Here is a 16,638-nt window from a genome sequence, read left to right as displayed (position 1 = left end):
GACCAGCAGTAGCAGAAGGGTTGGATGGATTATCTAATCTTTGTTTCTGTCATGGGTGATTGATGCCCATATGAACCCAGCTTTGAGAATCTAAAAATTGTTCCAAACTTTCTTAAAAGCACCTCCAAGCTCGTTTTATTGTTTAAATGAATGCTTCACTTTCTCTGTTGGTTTTCCTTCCAGACAGACTGCAGCACGTTGGGTGATGCTGCAGTTACTCAGTTGCTGGAAGATCAGAGCTGTAATTACATGTGTTGAAGTGTTGTATTTTGCACTTGTTGTGTATCTGCTGATACAAACTGTATTTTGTGTTTTGAAGCTGCCTGGGCCTGTTTATTTTCAGGCTAGATTAAAACATTTCCAGTGTGTCAGCAGGGGATAATGTTCTTCCCTTGAAGAATACCTCTTACTGAGGCTAAATGAGAAAGGAGCAGGTGATGTGCTGTATCCAGTGGTGGCTTTTTTTTAGCTTGGGTAGAGGCTCTAGGTGTTTAAATCAAGAGACCTGCTGGTGTAATGGCATGGGTGTGTGCTCCTTCTGCATTTCCAGATGGGACAAGAGTGCAGGGGAAAACTGAAAGGAATGTGCTCACAGCTCCTGTCTGGCATTGAGAAACGTGCTGGAGATTTAGTCTGTAAAAGCACAGCACAGCCTTTTTGCCAATGCTTATCACTGTTTTCTTTGGCTCTCCCCCACAGAGGCCAGCAAACTTGTCATGTCCTATGTAGCTGCTGTGTGTGGAAAAGGGGCAGAGGTTAATCAAGTAAAAGAACAACTTTTGCAGTCAAACCCAGTCCTTGAAGGTAAGAATCTCACAGAATATGTGCCAGCATATTACCTGTGTGTGCATTAGTGGTCCAGCTGAGCTGGTCTGGAAAACTGAAACATCTGAGGATGTTTCATTGTTTGGTGTCCAAACCCATAGGAGATGCTTGATGTGAATATATCTGCAGGATTTTCTTCAGCTCTGTGTAGGCTTTCTTGAGAAGAAAATGGTGTCCCTCATGAAGGAAGAGCTCAGGAAGTTAGGTCATGCTTCCCAGCCTCCTCCTGCTGCTCTCAGAGGGACTTACCCTTTCTCAACCCTGCCTTGATGATGCTCGTCTGTATCAAAAGACTTCACTTCAGTCCCTCTGATTCATTTCCTTCCAAATCATATTATTATAGTCTCTAGTAAACAAACAAGCTCTGTAAGGCATTATTTCTCTTTTAGGAGAAAAAAAAAAAAAGGGGTGAAGGAATGGATCTTGGAAAAAACGAAGCCAATCCATATGCATGCCTGTTGTTCCCTGAGACTTATTGTTCCTTGGGTCTGGTGATTGTTGGCTTGCTCTTCCTGACAGCTGCCATTCCTGCTCTCCCATGAAAGCCTTTTATTTTGTTAATTAGTGATTTTGATTTAAAGATGTTGGCTGCCAGAAACGGGAATTTATTTATTTATTTTTTTATTTTTTCAAATCCTAGAGATAGGATATGTGATCCTCAAAGCTTGCAGTTTTGTCCCATTGTCTAATAATTGCCTTCAGAAGTTCCTTGGTTGGCACTGACTTTTTTAGATCTATTGTGTCTATTCCTGGCTCAGCCTTACCCAGAATTTTCAAAGCTGTTGTGGTGCTGAGACAAAGTCAGTTGTCAAAAGGCAATTTTGCATTTTGGCCAGATCACATGTGGTGTTTGTAAAGACTGTTGAGTGTCAACATTATGTTTATTGCCTTGCTTATAGGTGATGAATTGGAACCTACAGGGGGCAAGGACTCTGCAAGTGAAAACAGAGGGAAAAGTAGAAAAAAAAAAAAAAAGGAAAGGGAATGCAAGAAATTGGGCAGAGAGCAGTGGGAAGTGGATGGTTAAAACATGGTCTTTGCACACAAACCAGAAATCCAGAAATTGTGGGCAAAGACTTGTAAAGAAGGGATGAAATGTTGACATTTAAGAATAACAGAAGTGCTGGATAAGCCTTTCTTTGATGATCAGCTGTGTTCCCCTTAAAGCTGAATGGGGGGATTGCAGCCCTCCATTGTTTTGGGTTCTCAGAGAAGAGCTGTGCTGTTTTATCACTGTTCTGGAAGCAGATTTCAGATCCAGGCAGAAATGGCATGGTGGGTACTGAGGCTCTTCTTGCCAAAGCTAGATTGTTCCCCAGGGACTGCCAAGTGACTTGGATTTCTTGTTGCTTTGTGAAGCTCTGTTTTAATGCAAGAGGAATCAGCTGAGCTTACTGCAGATTGCCTTATCATTTTATGATGATAAATGAGGATTGGCTTATCATTTCAAGGTGCTATTTGTTCTACTTGATGTGCTGGTAATGCCTGTTTAGCTTTTTTGGAAGGCTGGACGCTGGGTTATTCTGAAAGGAATAAAAACTGAGCAAGCCTGGCTGCTTATATGGGTTTTAGAAAGAAATTAGGCATTTGTGGTTAGATTTATTTTTCTTTGGTTATGTAGTTCTGTTTCAGTCAAACTGCAGTGCAAGAAAATGACATAAATGTTACATATGCACCATTTATCTTATGGGATTATTTTTATTAAACTACAGTTGCTACTGTAAATTAACTTTTAGGAACAATGAACTTTAGGGAAAATCAAGGAATGTGCCTCATGCTTTATAATGGAACATTTGTGCTTGGCTCCATGCAGTTATAAATGACTTCACTGTTCAGCACACTGTTTAAGAAAATGCAGCTCAGAGATTTGGTTGTTGAAAAGATGATTTATTGGAGGGCATAAAGATTTAAAAACAATTCTTTCACTTCTCCTGGCCTTTAGGATCAACAAACTTTTCATGTTGGCTCTAGTTCTTTGGTCAAGAATAAGTCTACTCATGCAAGTGTGTGGAAGCCTTAAGGCATGTATTTATTTCTGTCCAAAAAACGTTGACTTGACTTGATCTTCGAGTGTATATATGCTATGTAAATAAATACTGGGATAAATAAAGCCTCCTGTTGGAAGTAGGAGTGCTGTACCTAATGATGGAGGGCACTCTCCTGTTTGACTCCATGTGCTTGGACAATGTGGGAGTTTGAGAGCTTGAATTGTCCTCCTGCCTGAGCTCTTGTCCTGCCCATGCTCTAAGGTGGTGGCTGTCCAGCTGAATGTCACCCTGGGAAGTCCTTTCTCAGGGAATTTTCATTGCCATAAAGCTTGAGCTAAGGAAATTTAAACCAAACTGTTCAGAAAGCTGGTTTAGCTCAAGCTGAAGACAAACTTTCATTGTAAATCTGACTGATTTCAGCAGAATAATACTCAGCTTCAGGTAGGATTAATGAGTTGAAATGGTGTAAATAAATCCATTTCAAAGCATTGATTAAACTGTCCTATGCAAACAATTTTCAAGTGTCATTCTGCAATTTCCTCACTTCTCCCTCCAGCTTTTAATGTATCCTGGGAAATAGGATTCATTTCTTTCTCTGAAATGAAGAAGAAGTATTTCCTGTATTTAAAGTTATTTGGGTAGTAAAATTATTAATTTGTTGATTCAGACCCCAAAGATATATTCTTAGTATGAGTACAGTATTGTTTTGGAACCATTTCCTCTTGTATATTTTTCTTTACCTTTTTTAAACAAGGAAAGTGTTGAGACAAAACTTCTTTGGACTTTTATAGGTTTTTGGAATTTGTGATCTGTCACACTCTGTCCCCAGGGACTGATGCCCACACAATGAGCAGGACATTGTTTCTCAGAAGTCTGTAATTCCTTTAAATATACAAGCAGACCTAGATATTTTAGCATTTAAATATTATTTTTACTGATAGATTTGCTCATTGTGTTTGTTTTTCTGCAGCTTTTGGAAATGCCAAAACTGTGCGGAATGACAACTCCTCTAGATTTGTAAGTATTTTCCTCAGTCCTCTTTAAGGAGCATGCTGTGCTGTTGGCTATTTCTGTTTTGCCATGCACCAACCATCAAGGCACCCATAAAGAGGGAAGGAATAATTTATGGAGCTTTTTTTTTAGGTTAAAATGACTATTTTAGGTTCCCATTTGCTTTCTATAACATTTCAAAATGTGTTAGCAACTTTAGTTTTTTAATATGAACATTTGTAATGTTATTTTTTTGCTCAAATTCTTTATAATCAGCTGGTTGAATTCAGCCTTTTTTGGGCATGGAACGGAATGAGAAATTACCAGAACTGACAGTTGAAAAACCAGAAAAGTTGATGCTAGAGTTGAGAGGTTCAGAAGTGTGAGTACTTATCATAGTTTCTCCTGCTAAAATCAGAAAGCTGAATACAGCTCTGTCACTGGCTCACTTGTGTCCAGAAAAGCAATATTGTGAGATGTGTGAAGTTGACAAGAGCAGGAAAATTGATGCACTGGGAGAATGCTGTGTTGTGAGTTAAAGCAAATGGATAGAAGTTCTGGACAGTGTGAGACTGCAGAGTGGCTTTTTTTTTCCACTTGGGAAATTTCTTCCCCTTCCTTTCTAATTCTCAAGAGCTAGTGGTGTTCCACATGTCTGTGAAGGCTCCTTCTGCAGCTCATTGCCTCTGACTGTGAACAGAGCAAGGGCTCTTCATCACAAGGCCGGGGCCAAAATTTAGAGATTTTTAATTTTTTTTTTTTTTTTAATAGAAAGGCTAGAAAGACTGCAATTATCAGACATGACACTGCAGAAATGATGAGCAGCCAGCCCAGAAGTCTTTCCAGGACAAAGTGGAACTAACAACTGTTTTGCCTTTCAAGTCTTTGCTTGTAAACAGTGAGCTAAAAATAATTTTGGAAACACCCAGCTGTCCCAGTGCTTGGGAAATGAAAATTTAATTATCTGGTTTATTATTTTTCTCTCTAAATTTGAATCAGCTCAGTATTAACCTTGAACAATACAGTATAGGAAAGAAAATAGAGTTGAAGTAGAGTCAAGTCATCTTGACAAAATACACAGTAAATTAGTAAGTTTCTTGGAGTGAGTCAGTGTAAAGTGCTTGGTTTTTTATGTTCTGTAATAAAAAGTAAAATAAAAAAATAAACAAAACCCAGTGAATAAGGAAATACAAAGGCAAGGCTTTTCAATGGATTGTTTTTGTCCTAGAATCTTAGGTTTGGGTTGGAATGGACCTTAAAGACCATTTCATTCCACCCTGCTGCCAGGGCCAGGGACACCTTCCACTGGACCAAGCTGCTCAAATATACATATGAATATACACCTGTCCAAAAAAAATAACCTAAAAAAAATGCATATGAATATACACCTGTCCAAAAAAATATAACTTAAAAAAATATACATATAAATATACACCTGTCCAAAAAAATATAACCTAAAAAAATATGCATATGAGTATACACCTGTCCAAAAAAAAAACCTAAAAAAATATACATATGAATATACACCTGTCCAAAAAAATATAACCTAAAAAAATACGCATATGAATATACACCTGTCCAAAAAATATAACCTGAAAAAATATGCATATAAATATACACCTGTCCAAAAAAATATAACCTTAAAAATATATACATACAAATATACACCTGTCCAACAAAAAAAACCCTAAAAAAATATACATGAGTATACACCTGTCCAAAAAAATATAACCTAAAAAAATATGCATATGAATATACACCTGTCCAAAAAATATAACCTGAAAAAATATGCATATAAATATACACCTGTACAAAAAATATGACCTTAAAAATATATACATATGAATATACACCTGTCCAAAAAACATAACCTGAAAAAATGTGCATATAAATATACACCTGTCCAAAAAATATAACCTAAAAAAATATACATATGTTTATACACCTGTCCAAAAATATAGCCTGAAAAAATATGCATATAAATATACACCTGTCCAAAAAATATAACCTTAAAAATATATACACCTGTCCAACCTGGCCTGCTTCTCTGGGCAGCCCATTTCAGTGCCTCACCCTCCTCAGAGTGAGCAGTGTCCTCTGCTAGGTGTGTGCCAGAGGGTGGAATTTGGCTGGATTACTACCAGCAGCTTTTATCTTTCTAAACCGCCTTGCCAACGCGAGCAGCACTGCTGCTGCCTTTTCTGCACAGTCTGTCCGTTTTGTCACTGTTAAATGTAGCTGTTACTACATTAAGCACTTGTCAAACAAATTAAAATGACCCAGAGAGCGGAACGAGCTTCTGTGATGTGGGAAAGTGAAGCAGAAGTCCAGGAACCGCAGCGCGCCAGCGCGGCGGGATCGAGACGGCTCGCGCGGTGACAGCCCGTTAATTGTTGCCTCTGGTCTCCTGAGCTCCCAGGGAAAGGGTTCAGTGGGAAGAATAAGAAATAATCATATAATAATCCATCACTTCTACAAGGCAGGCACACGCTGGGGACAGCCACCCTGTAGTGGTGCTCCTTTTTTCACTCAGGGTTCACTATTTGTAGCATTGTTCACAGGGGTCCCAGGATGAGGGAAGAGATGAGAAAGTTGACTCCATGTTCAGAAGGCTGATTTATTATTTTATGATATATATTATATTAAGACTATACTAAAAGAATAGAAGAAAGGATTTCATCAGAAGGCTGGCTAAGAATAGAAAAGGAATGAATAACAAAGGTTTGTCTGTGACCGAGACAGTCTGGACAGCTGGACTGTGATTGGCCATTAATTAGATGAGACCAATCCCAGACCCACCTGGTGCATTCCACAGCAGCATATAATCATTGCTTAGTTTGTTCCTGAGGCCTCTCAACAACTCAGGAGGGAAAATCCTAAGGAAAGGCTTTGTCATAGATCATGTCGCTGACAGCCGCCCCGCGATGGCCAGTGCCGCTCGCTGCCGGCCGCTGCTGGGGGCCAGGCTCAGCGGCTCTCCTTCAGCTGCCTTGCTTCACCCTCCCACAGCTCCCAGGGAGGAAAGGAGATCATTTCTTCCTGCAGGATAATTTCTTCCTGCATCCCTCAGGAAATAAGCGTGGCCGTACCTAAATGGCTGCAGGGATTGTTTGGTGGTCTTGGCACTCTGGTGGAAGTTTGTGCAATGTGCGTTTCTTCACAGAACCTTAGAAACTGAGCAAGTTGCTGGGGTGCTTCACAGACCTGGCTAAAGCTGTTTCCATAAAAATCCCTGGCTGTGATAACGTCTTAGAAGATTTGAACATTTTTCTCTTATGCAAAAATCTGACAGGAGATTATCAGATCGCTCTTCCAACCTTTCAACCAACTAACTTAATGTCTTGAGCAGTTTTTCTTAAACAGAAATTTTAATCTTAAAATCTGTTGCTTTCACAGGGAAAATACATGGACATTGAGTTTGATTTCAAGGGTGACCCACTTGGGGGAGTTATAAGCAACTGTGAGTATTACTTTTGGTATCAGCGTATTCACAGATTAAAATGTTTTCTGTAGGAAGGAAGATGGTTAAATTATTGAAAAGATCACCTGTGTTAGTCTAATAGAATCTCTCTCATAAAATCTCTCTCCATCATGTGCTAAATTCTGCTTTTTAATTTTATTGCTGTTGAATAATGTACCTCAGAGGAAATGAAAGCAGACTGGAAGAGATAAGCAGGAATATTGAATTTACTGCATTGTTTCAAAGGCACTGAGTGACGTGTGTGAGTCTGTATATTGTCTCTGAAGCTGGTGGCAGATGCATACAGGTATCTGAGGGTCTTTTTTATTCTTGAATCCCTGGAATCAGATGTGTTACTAGGTTTGTTGGGCCATGTATTTATGTATGTCCTGCAATTTGCAAGGGTGATCGAGAGTGTGCTGGAGATCCCCATGAGATGAGTGTGTTTACTTGGAACCAAAGCTGTCTGTACAAGTTTGTACACCTCAAAGTGGAGGAAAGGTTTGCAGTGAGAGAGGATGAACAGCTGTTGAGTTTAGGGAGGCAAAGGTGGCCTTGGAGATTGTTTTATGACACCTGTAGCAATTCAGAAATTCTGACCAGCTCTCTGTTGGGAAGTTCTCTCTGGGAACTGAATGGCAGCCCAGAGTGCTTTGCCTTGCTTTTCTTTGGAGGGTTTAAGTGCAGCTTTTAAAATAAATTCCTCCTCAGTGCTATATAAAGCCATATTTGTTTGGTTTTCTTATTTTTAAAAGGGGAGGAAGAGGGCAGTGAGTGACTATACTAGGTGTCACTGACCCAGCCTTGACCTCTCATTCCACTCAGCCAAATTCATTGCTGCTTCTGAAGATGTGACTTTTGACACCACTGGCATTTTACTGGTTGTGAAATAATGAGACTCACCCAAGGTGAACTGTACTCTCCATATATAACATAAACATTTTAAAAACACAGTGAGGAATTTTGCACATAAATGTAGGTTTGGGCTTTTTTCAGAGGGCAGACATTTTTTCTCGACCAGGTCACCTCTTGGAACTGTGCCTGAAGAGCCTAATTTTTGTGACAGAGTAGATCTTGAAACTCAAATTAGTCACTATATAAGTGTTTATGGCTATCTATTTCCTTTAACATTTGGCAGTTAACAAAATTAGAGGCCAAACTCAATATAGTCATAATAATTCAATGTGAACAAGAGGGTTCTAAAAGGCTGTTATTTGTTTCTTTTTATTTCCCATTCAAAATATATGCATAAACATGAGCCCTCCTTTGTGAGGGTGGACATTTAACAGTCTGTCTTTGAAAGCACTGCACTGAGTCATGTAATTAAAATATTGTGTCATATCAAAAGGCAATCCAAATAGTTGCTCTGCAGTTTATCTGCCCCATAAATCTCTGCCTGGTGTAATTATGATATTACATGTAATTGTAATGATGTGATGACATATGTATCAAAGGGCAGGCATATTTTTGGATCCATCTAAAATATGCCTGTTTTAGGCATTCTTTCTGTCTTGTCATTCTTTCTGTCTATGTAATAAATATTTAATAACAAGGAGATTAATTTCAATTTAAGAATAAAGACCTGATGTGTAAGCAAGCCCTGTTGAGGAAAAGATGTTACTTGTTCAAGTATGAAATGCCTCATCCTTGGCAGGGGATGTCACAGGTAAATACTGAGTTCCTGTAGCAGCATGTTAATACATCTTCTCATCTTTGACTAAGTGTTTGCAAAATTTGCTAGTCCATCCATCTCTCTTTAAAAGAGATTTTAAATTCTCTTGTTGGTTGTGCTGCCTTAGGTCTTTTCAACACATCTGCATCATTGCATTGTAACTAAACATTCCTTTTTCTGTTAGGTCTCATAATTCTGAAGATATTGGAGGCCTAAATTCTTTTACACCCCTCAGAATTTAAGTCAAAATCAGGATTTGTCTTCATAATTCATCAAGCATGACATCAAGCAGTGCTGAAGTTTCCTGTCCTTAAAAGGGAAAGTATGATTATGAAAATATTCATAAATATTCTTTGATTTCTGACTGGCTGTTGGTTTGGTATCAATAGGATGTGAAGATGACATCATAGTTAGTTAAACTTTGAGAGCTGTTTCTGGCCAGCCTGATTTCCAAACATCAGTTGAGGCTGGGCTTTTTGAAGTTGTATTTCATAGTGTGAGTGGCTCGGAGCAGACACGCCCAACATCCAGGTTGTGTTGGTGGCAAGGATGGTAACCAAGATAAGCCTTTCATTTTGTCAGACTGCTGTGGAAAAGCAGAGACCTGCTGGGCTGAAAGGTCTCTCTTGGAATGGCCTGCTCTGGAATGCTGTGAAGCTCCCTGGAAGGCTGGTCACTCTGCCTGGGTGACCCTTCAAGGAGGGGCTGAAGCTGCTGTGACCTGCCCTGGAGCCCTTCAGTGAGCTCCTGCTCCTCAGTGAGAGGGGTTAGCCTGGAGGAACCTTTCTCAGGATGGAGTTAGAGGGTGGGATTATCATGCCAGAGCACACTGCTGGTCTGCCCTGTCCAGTTTGCAGCCAGTGGGAATGTCCAGCTGGCAGATCCAAAACATTTAATGTGCTGTGAACAGAAGGGTGAATCTTCTGAGTAAAACCAGAATGGAAATAATGGAATGGAAGGGATTTGTGGCATCTCTAAATTCAGGACTGGTAGGTACCCAAAGTGAGGATGATGTTGTGTTTGAACAGTGTCAAATCTGTGCAGTCTCATTTCATGTATGGCAGCTCAGCTCTTCCAACCGTGCTGGTTTCCAAGGAAATTGATGTACTGTTACTTCTTTGTGAACAGTCATGAAAAGAGAGAAATTGGGAATGGAAAATTTGAAATAATGTGATTTATTAATATTAATATCAGTATTTTACTTCAGTCAGGAATTGCTTCCCCCTTGGACTACAAGGCATCAAGTGTTGCATTTGTTTGATCCACCACCCGTGGGTGAGCAGGAGGGTGAAGAAGGCTGACTGAGGTGTGCTGTAAGCCTGAACTCTTAGTCCTGCCTTTTTGCCAGCTTTCTGTGGAGATCCCAGCTCGTTTTCCTCATGGGTGGGAGATGCTGGAGCCCATGGAAGGTGCTCAGTCCTGGTGCCAGCTGCCAGCAAGCCCATCCATGTGCACGGGTGTAGGAAATCCAGACTGCTCCTGTGGGCATTGCTAAACACAAACCCTTGCTGTGTTGCCACCTGGGACTGTAGGCACCCCATCACTGTACAGCAGCAAACATCAGTTCCTGCTTGAAGGTGTTGTTGCTGCTTTACATGGCACCTGCAAGCAGGTAAATGCATTTACATGTTCTCTCTCTGAGGTGTATCTGCTCCTTCTGCCCTCCTGCAGGGGGTTTGCAATCTCTGCTGTTGCAGTGGGCAGTCTTGCCAGCACTTCTGCACTCTGAGGGCTTTTTTTCCAGAGCACTTGTGAGCAAAGGCAGTGTTGGAGTGTTGCTTTCAGCTGGGTGTAATATTGTGGAAATAAATTACAGAAAAGATTGATATTATTCTTAGTTTTTCATTTATTATAAGTGCTTTGTCAGTGAGGATGAGAGAGAGGAGAATGGTAGTTTCTTTTCCACCTGTAATTACACAATAAGACATATCTTATATAAAAATAGGTGTGTTTAGGTTTGAAGTAATGGGTGCTAATTGCAATAACTTTTTTCAGCTCTGAATTATGACTCTGTCCATGGATGGTGCATCTGTTTTGTACTTAAGGCAGGGTTTGTGTGCACACTTGGTTCATTAGTTTTGTGACTGGTTCTGTGAACACTAAATTTGATGGCTGAAGGGGTTTTGCACAGTACAGCTCAAAATGTTTCACTTTCACAATAGTTTAGACCTTTTGAAAAGCATGGATCTTACAATATCTTTCCCAGACTTTTTGTAAGTCTTAAATTTTTGTGTTTCACCTGGAATTTCCTGCTGAAAAATACCTGGCTTTTAGCATTCAGTGATCTTTCCTAATCTGCCTAAGCCCTTCAGTGCTATAATGATTAACTAGGAGACAACACTGGTGCTGGTTGGGAAGTAAAGGATATGCACTGTCTGATCTGGAAATGCCATTTTTAACCAGCAAAAAGCCTTTAGAGTCCCAATAACAAGAGATTAGGAAAGGGCCATTTTTTGCCATCTTTTCCAACAACAGCATGACATAAATCTATGATTATTTAAGGCAACAACTTTTTTTTTTTTAAAGTTAGCAAAGTGATAACTTTACAACTTATTCTTTGTTTTTACTCGTTTGTTCATTTTAAAAGTCAGAAGTAATTACCCACTTACAGAGCAACCTGGAGCCTGAGCTGTTATGTGATTCCTGTTGGGAAGCTCCTTTACTTAGGGAAATATTGCAGAAACTGGACAATTAGACATCTTGGGAAGAGATATCCATTCTTGTTGATTTTCTTTTTGTTTTTAAATCTTCACTTGTTGCAACATCTCCCTTGGTGTTCCTCTCAGCACGTCTGCCACCATTTAGGCAATGTTTTTGCCTAAACTAGGAAGAGTTTGAGAAAACAAGCTAGAAACTGTATTAAACATTTTGATTAGCTCATTTTCAAACAGCATTCATCACTTGGGCAAGGAGGATTTAACACCGAAAGCCATGCAGTCATTGTCAATGCACATGCTGCCCATTTAGTAGTTTTTACTGTGAGCTTGGTGGGAGTAACAGGGAGAAGTTCATGAGGAACTCTTTAATCAGTGACTTTTTTTGATGACAGCTAGATAATCAGGGTAGGAAAAGGGAAAATGTAATGTGGCTGTGGAAATAAGCTGCTGTGACTAGAACATGTTCTGTAACTTCAGTTGGGCAGCTAAAAGGTTCCTTGTCATGACTAAAATAAACTTCTCCTGGGTGATTTAGAATGTACCAAGGTAGTGTCATTTTTTTTGGTTTTATTGCTTACTTGCTCCTTTTTTGAATGTTGGTTTGATTTCTAGTATATTTAGAGAAATACAAATACCCTAAGTTTTTCTGCATCACTTGAGTTCATGGGTCAAGTAACCAAAAACATTGTGAAGTTGTGCATTAGAGTTTGCAGAAGCATTCAGAATCTTTTCTCTTTCTTTTATGTTAAGTCAAATTGTTTAGCAGGGTGCTTACACAGATCTCTTGCATTTAAACAGTGATATCTAGGAATAACAAAAAAATCTTCAGCACCTGAGGCCTGTAGCTGGATTTTGAGTCATCTGGATTGATGGGTATTCAGACAGAAATGTTCCCAAGGTTGAACTTTTCCAAGGCAAATTAATTTTTATATTAAATTAATTTTTTTTTTTATTTGGTTCATGCAACAAATTAAACATTCCTGTTAAAGGAGGAGCACTGTTAGGTAATGCAGAAATAACACCTAACCCATAAGCACAGCATATGTAGTTCTGGATAATTCTGCATCGTCCCTACACATAGCTCACACAGACCAGGTAAGAAAAGGCAAAGTGGAGAGAGTCTGGGGGGTTTTGCTCCTGTGGATTTTCACACAGATGAGCACCATCTGTCCACACATTCCACTGTCAGCAGCATCACTGAGGGGCCACGTGCAGCAGGCTGAGCTGCAGCTTTGTCTTCTCTCCTTGGAGTGTCTGATCCACAGAGCTGGCAACTGGGTGGGAGTGAACACAGAAGGTACTGGCAGTGCACTGGTTGGATCAAGAAAAAGAGATGTGGTTGATTGATTGATTAAAGTGCTAATTAGGGCAAACAGGGGGAAGAAGTTTTCTGAAGACGGGGGCAGATGGTCTGGGTCTGTCCTACAAGTCTGATTTCAGTCTGCATGTGAACAGAAAGAAAAAGGAAAAAAAAACCCCAATGAACACAGATTTAAAAAAGAATTGGCAGCAGCTGCTTTGTTAAGGAAAATACCTGATTTTCTGACAGTGACTGCTTTTTTCCTCAGTGGTGAAGGCTGACAGAATGTTAGGCCTTTTGAAAACTGATCGTGAGGTGGTTAACTTTGTTGCTTCTAAAAATACATCAATAAGATAAACTAGTGAAAAAAAGTTATCCTCCTAAACATAACTAATTTTACATGCATTCAGGAACCTGTTTTTTAAATCTGCTGAAGGCATGCATGTAATTAGAAGGCTTACATACAATATTTTGCCAGGATGTGTAGCTGGGCTTTTATGACAGCATTTGAGAAAATTTATGGGTAGAATATTTTTAAACCCAAATAAGCCAAACCACATTGCTTCAATATCCTTTGAGAATACAGCCATTTCCTGAAGTGTGTGTAGCCACTGTGGGAGCTGAAGTTGTTTATTTTGTTTGAGATTAAATTTGGCTGCAATCTGTTCCAGCACTTGCCTGGAGAACCTTCACAGCCAGCACAGCTCTGAGCTGCCTGCTGCTCACCTTGCCCTTCCCAGCCCAAGTGTTAACACCTGGGTGGGGGATCAGCCTCTCTCAGCCTGTAAATATTTGAAATTTGTCCTCCTATTAGCCAATCAGAAGATTAATAATACTGTCTGAATTTTGTCATTGTTGTCACTGAGCAGAAAGTGATTTTTCAGCCTGACTCGCTGTAGTTTAGGTGGAGGAGGGGGTCTGAAAATTGGTGTGATTTTGTGAGTTGAAGTTACTTCAGACCCTTCAGAAGGGTCTTTATTTCCTTTTCCATGGGAAGGGAGGTAATTAGGTAATTACAGTGGGCAGCACAGGCACCACACACTGCCTGCAGGCAGCAGAAATAGAAATACACCGACTGCACTCCTCTGTTCCTGGAGGGAGCCCTGGGACAGAGCCACCCCTCAGGCTGAGCCCGGGTGTGCTGGGGCTCTCCAGCTGCTCCTCCCTGCTGGGACTGGGTGGGGGCATGGCAGCACGAAGGGAGCTGGCCTCAGTGCCCCCTCTGAGTTCCCAGGGGCTGAAGTGGGACAGGCTCAGCTTCAGCAGGAGGGGGAATCTGAGAAAAGGTGTGCTAGATGCACCTCAAAAGTGCCAGCAAGGGGAAGGGTTTAACAGGCCCATGTCATGGCTGGGTGTTTGCTGTGTCCTGCCTTGGGGAGACCTCACCTCACTTTGTGGGTGTTCTGGAGAGGGACAGCTCCCTTTGGGGGTTTTCTTCTGGCACAGGCTTAGAGAGAACCTAGCCCCCAGTCCCAGGAGATGTGGGAGGGTGGCATGGTGGGGGCAGGGGGAGCTCCTTTGTTGAGTGCTTGGAATGAGGCATTGAATGTCACTGAATGTATGGAGCTTCAGATATACACACAGGAATTGTGTGTTTGCTATCTGGAAAAACGTAGCTGTGCTAGTGAGAAAAGAAGAAAAAACCCATATGTTTAGTACAAAACCAGCAGGTCACACTGGTGCTTGTCCAGATGTTCTCTTACTGCATTCCTCTTCCTTCTCCTGGAGTGCTGTGGAGCACAGCCTGCCAGTGCAGTGCAGGCTGAGCAACCTTTGAGCTGTCACCTCTGTGGCAAACAGGATGGGGTCTGAAGTGATTGCAAGGTGTTAAAAGTCAGTTTGCTTATGCTGCCTGCCTGGATTCCTGCCCTCGTGGGCAATGTGTCTGTCACTGAGAGCAGTCTTCCTGTCCAGCTACTCCATCAGTGCAGTGATGCTTCTCAAAGTGCTGCTTTTCCATTTCTCTTTGAGCTTATCAGGATGGAGCTTCTGTCAGCCCCACTGGGAATTATTTCACAGCCTGATACACCTGAGGATCACAAAGTGCTGCCTGATTATTCGGTTTAAATGCTTGCTTTATTTGGTCTCTCCTTTTCATTTACCCATCTTTCTTGCACTTAGCCTGGTAGCATTTTGCCTCTTCAAACTTTCCCCTATAGAGTCATCCTGACCAAATCCTAATTTTGTAGTGGTTCTGTAAATCAGTTAACATCTTTTGAGCACGTTGCCTCCCTGACCTGACTTCTCTTTGCAGCTCACAGACTGCAGCCTTGACCAGAGCACTGGGCTTGCCCCTAGCTCAAAGAAATCTTAGAGATACATGATATACTGTGAAAAGGTTCATACTGACCCTCTTCTGGTTTGCTGATGGTGTTATAAAGCAATGAAGTAGAAAATGATGGAGGGTTATATTCATTTTGAAGGGTTTTGCTCCAGCAGTCTGTCCCTGACCTGTGAGATTTTTGTTGGTTTGTTTGTTTAGATCTGCTAGAGAAGTCTCGTGTTGTTAAGCAGCCAAGAGGTGAAAGAAACTTCCACATTTTCTATCAGATCCTGTCTGGTGCATCAGAAGAGTTCCTCTGTAAGTGTTGCCCTTGTGCCTTGTTCACTTGTGAGTTTTCTTTATATTTAATGTGCTATTCCATGCACATCATCTTTTGTGGGAAATGGGATATTGATTCATTTTTCAAATTATTGGGGGTAGTATCCTTGGTAATATGTGAAGTCCATGTATGCTTTGATATTATCCAGATAGCTGAGTCAGGATTACTGAATCAGTCAGAATTAGTCAGAATTGCTGGCTCAGCAATGTATTCTAAACGAATTTGAAAACCTGCTCTTATTCAGAAGGCTAATAATTAAAAGATCCTTGAAGAAAATCCAACAATAGCAACCTATTCCTGACAATGCTGATTCTGGGATCCAATTGCTACTAACAAGAATGCTATTACTAATGATACTTTTATTTGATTTATTAGGCAAACTCAAGCTGGAGAGGGACTTCAGCAGATACAACTACCTGGGCCTTGATTCTGCCAGAGTGAATGGAGTGGATGATGCTTCAAACTTCAGAACAGTCAGGGTAAGAAGGAGCAGGGGCTGGCTGTGCACTCAGCCCCAGGGCAGGGCTCTTTCTCCTGGCCCCTGCTCTGTCTGTCCATGCAGGGCTGGGAGTGACACCTTTCCTGAGTGCTGGCACTCCTCGTGCTGGGATAGAGCGTGTTTGCACAGGGAAACATGGATACAACTGGGAAATGGGATCAAGCTTCTGGAATATTCTTAGGGGAATACAAAAAGGACAAAAAAAAATTCCCCAAAGGAAAAGAAAAGAAGGAATAAAAACCAAACAAAACTCCCCCCAAACCAAAAAGAAACCAGCAAAAAGAAAACAAAAAAAGGAAGGAAAAAAGCCCACCTGCCTTGGTCAGATCCTGGGAAAAGTTATATTTTGTAGAGGCTTAGCACAGCAGTGGTTGAGCCTCGGGGACCAGGTGATGCTGACCAAGTCCAAAGAAAAGGAGGGCTGGGATGATTCTCAGGATGGTTTGCTGTGCTGTTTTTGTTTGGTTGTACTCAGGGACAAGATGAATACAGGGCCTTGTTACCCAGTGTATGCAAATATGGATTCTAAAAGTGACTGGTGTGAGAAGACAGGAGGCCCTGTTCATCTGACGGGGAAAAACTGGGTTGGGTTACAAACTAAATTAAGTGGCTAAAAAAAGTACAGTGTTTCAGAAACCCCAATT

General features: G+C 40.9%; 1 protein-coding gene across 4 annotated transcripts in view; it reads left to right on the top strand.

The window, feature by feature from the left end:
• The window catches only part of MYO1B (myosin IB), a 108,624-nt gene that overhangs the window by 50,302 nt on the left and 41,684 nt on the right, over window positions 1–16,638 (top strand). For all 4 annotated transcript variants that reach the window (XM_059853413.1, XM_059853415.1, XM_059853416.1 and 1 more), the window contains exons 5-9: window positions 700–804; window positions 3,784–3,830; window positions 7,200–7,263; window positions 15,375–15,473; window positions 15,871–15,974. In XM_059853413.1, the coding sequence (XP_059709396.1) occupies window positions 700–804; window positions 3,784–3,830; window positions 7,200–7,263; window positions 15,375–15,473; window positions 15,871–15,974 (419 nt within the window). The remainder of the gene's footprint in view (window positions 1–699; window positions 805–3,783; window positions 3,831–7,199; window positions 7,264–15,374; window positions 15,474–15,870; window positions 15,975–16,638) is intronic.

The sequence above is a fragment of the Haemorhous mexicanus genome, chromosome 8 (genome assembly GCF_027477595.1).
Source record: "Haemorhous mexicanus isolate bHaeMex1 chromosome 8, bHaeMex1.pri, whole genome shotgun sequence".
Classification (NCBI taxonomy): domain Eukaryota; kingdom Metazoa; phylum Chordata; class Aves; order Passeriformes; family Fringillidae; genus Haemorhous; species Haemorhous mexicanus.
The sequence above is the reverse complement of the archived record's forward strand: the minus strand, read 5'-3'. Positions and strand labels throughout refer to the sequence as shown.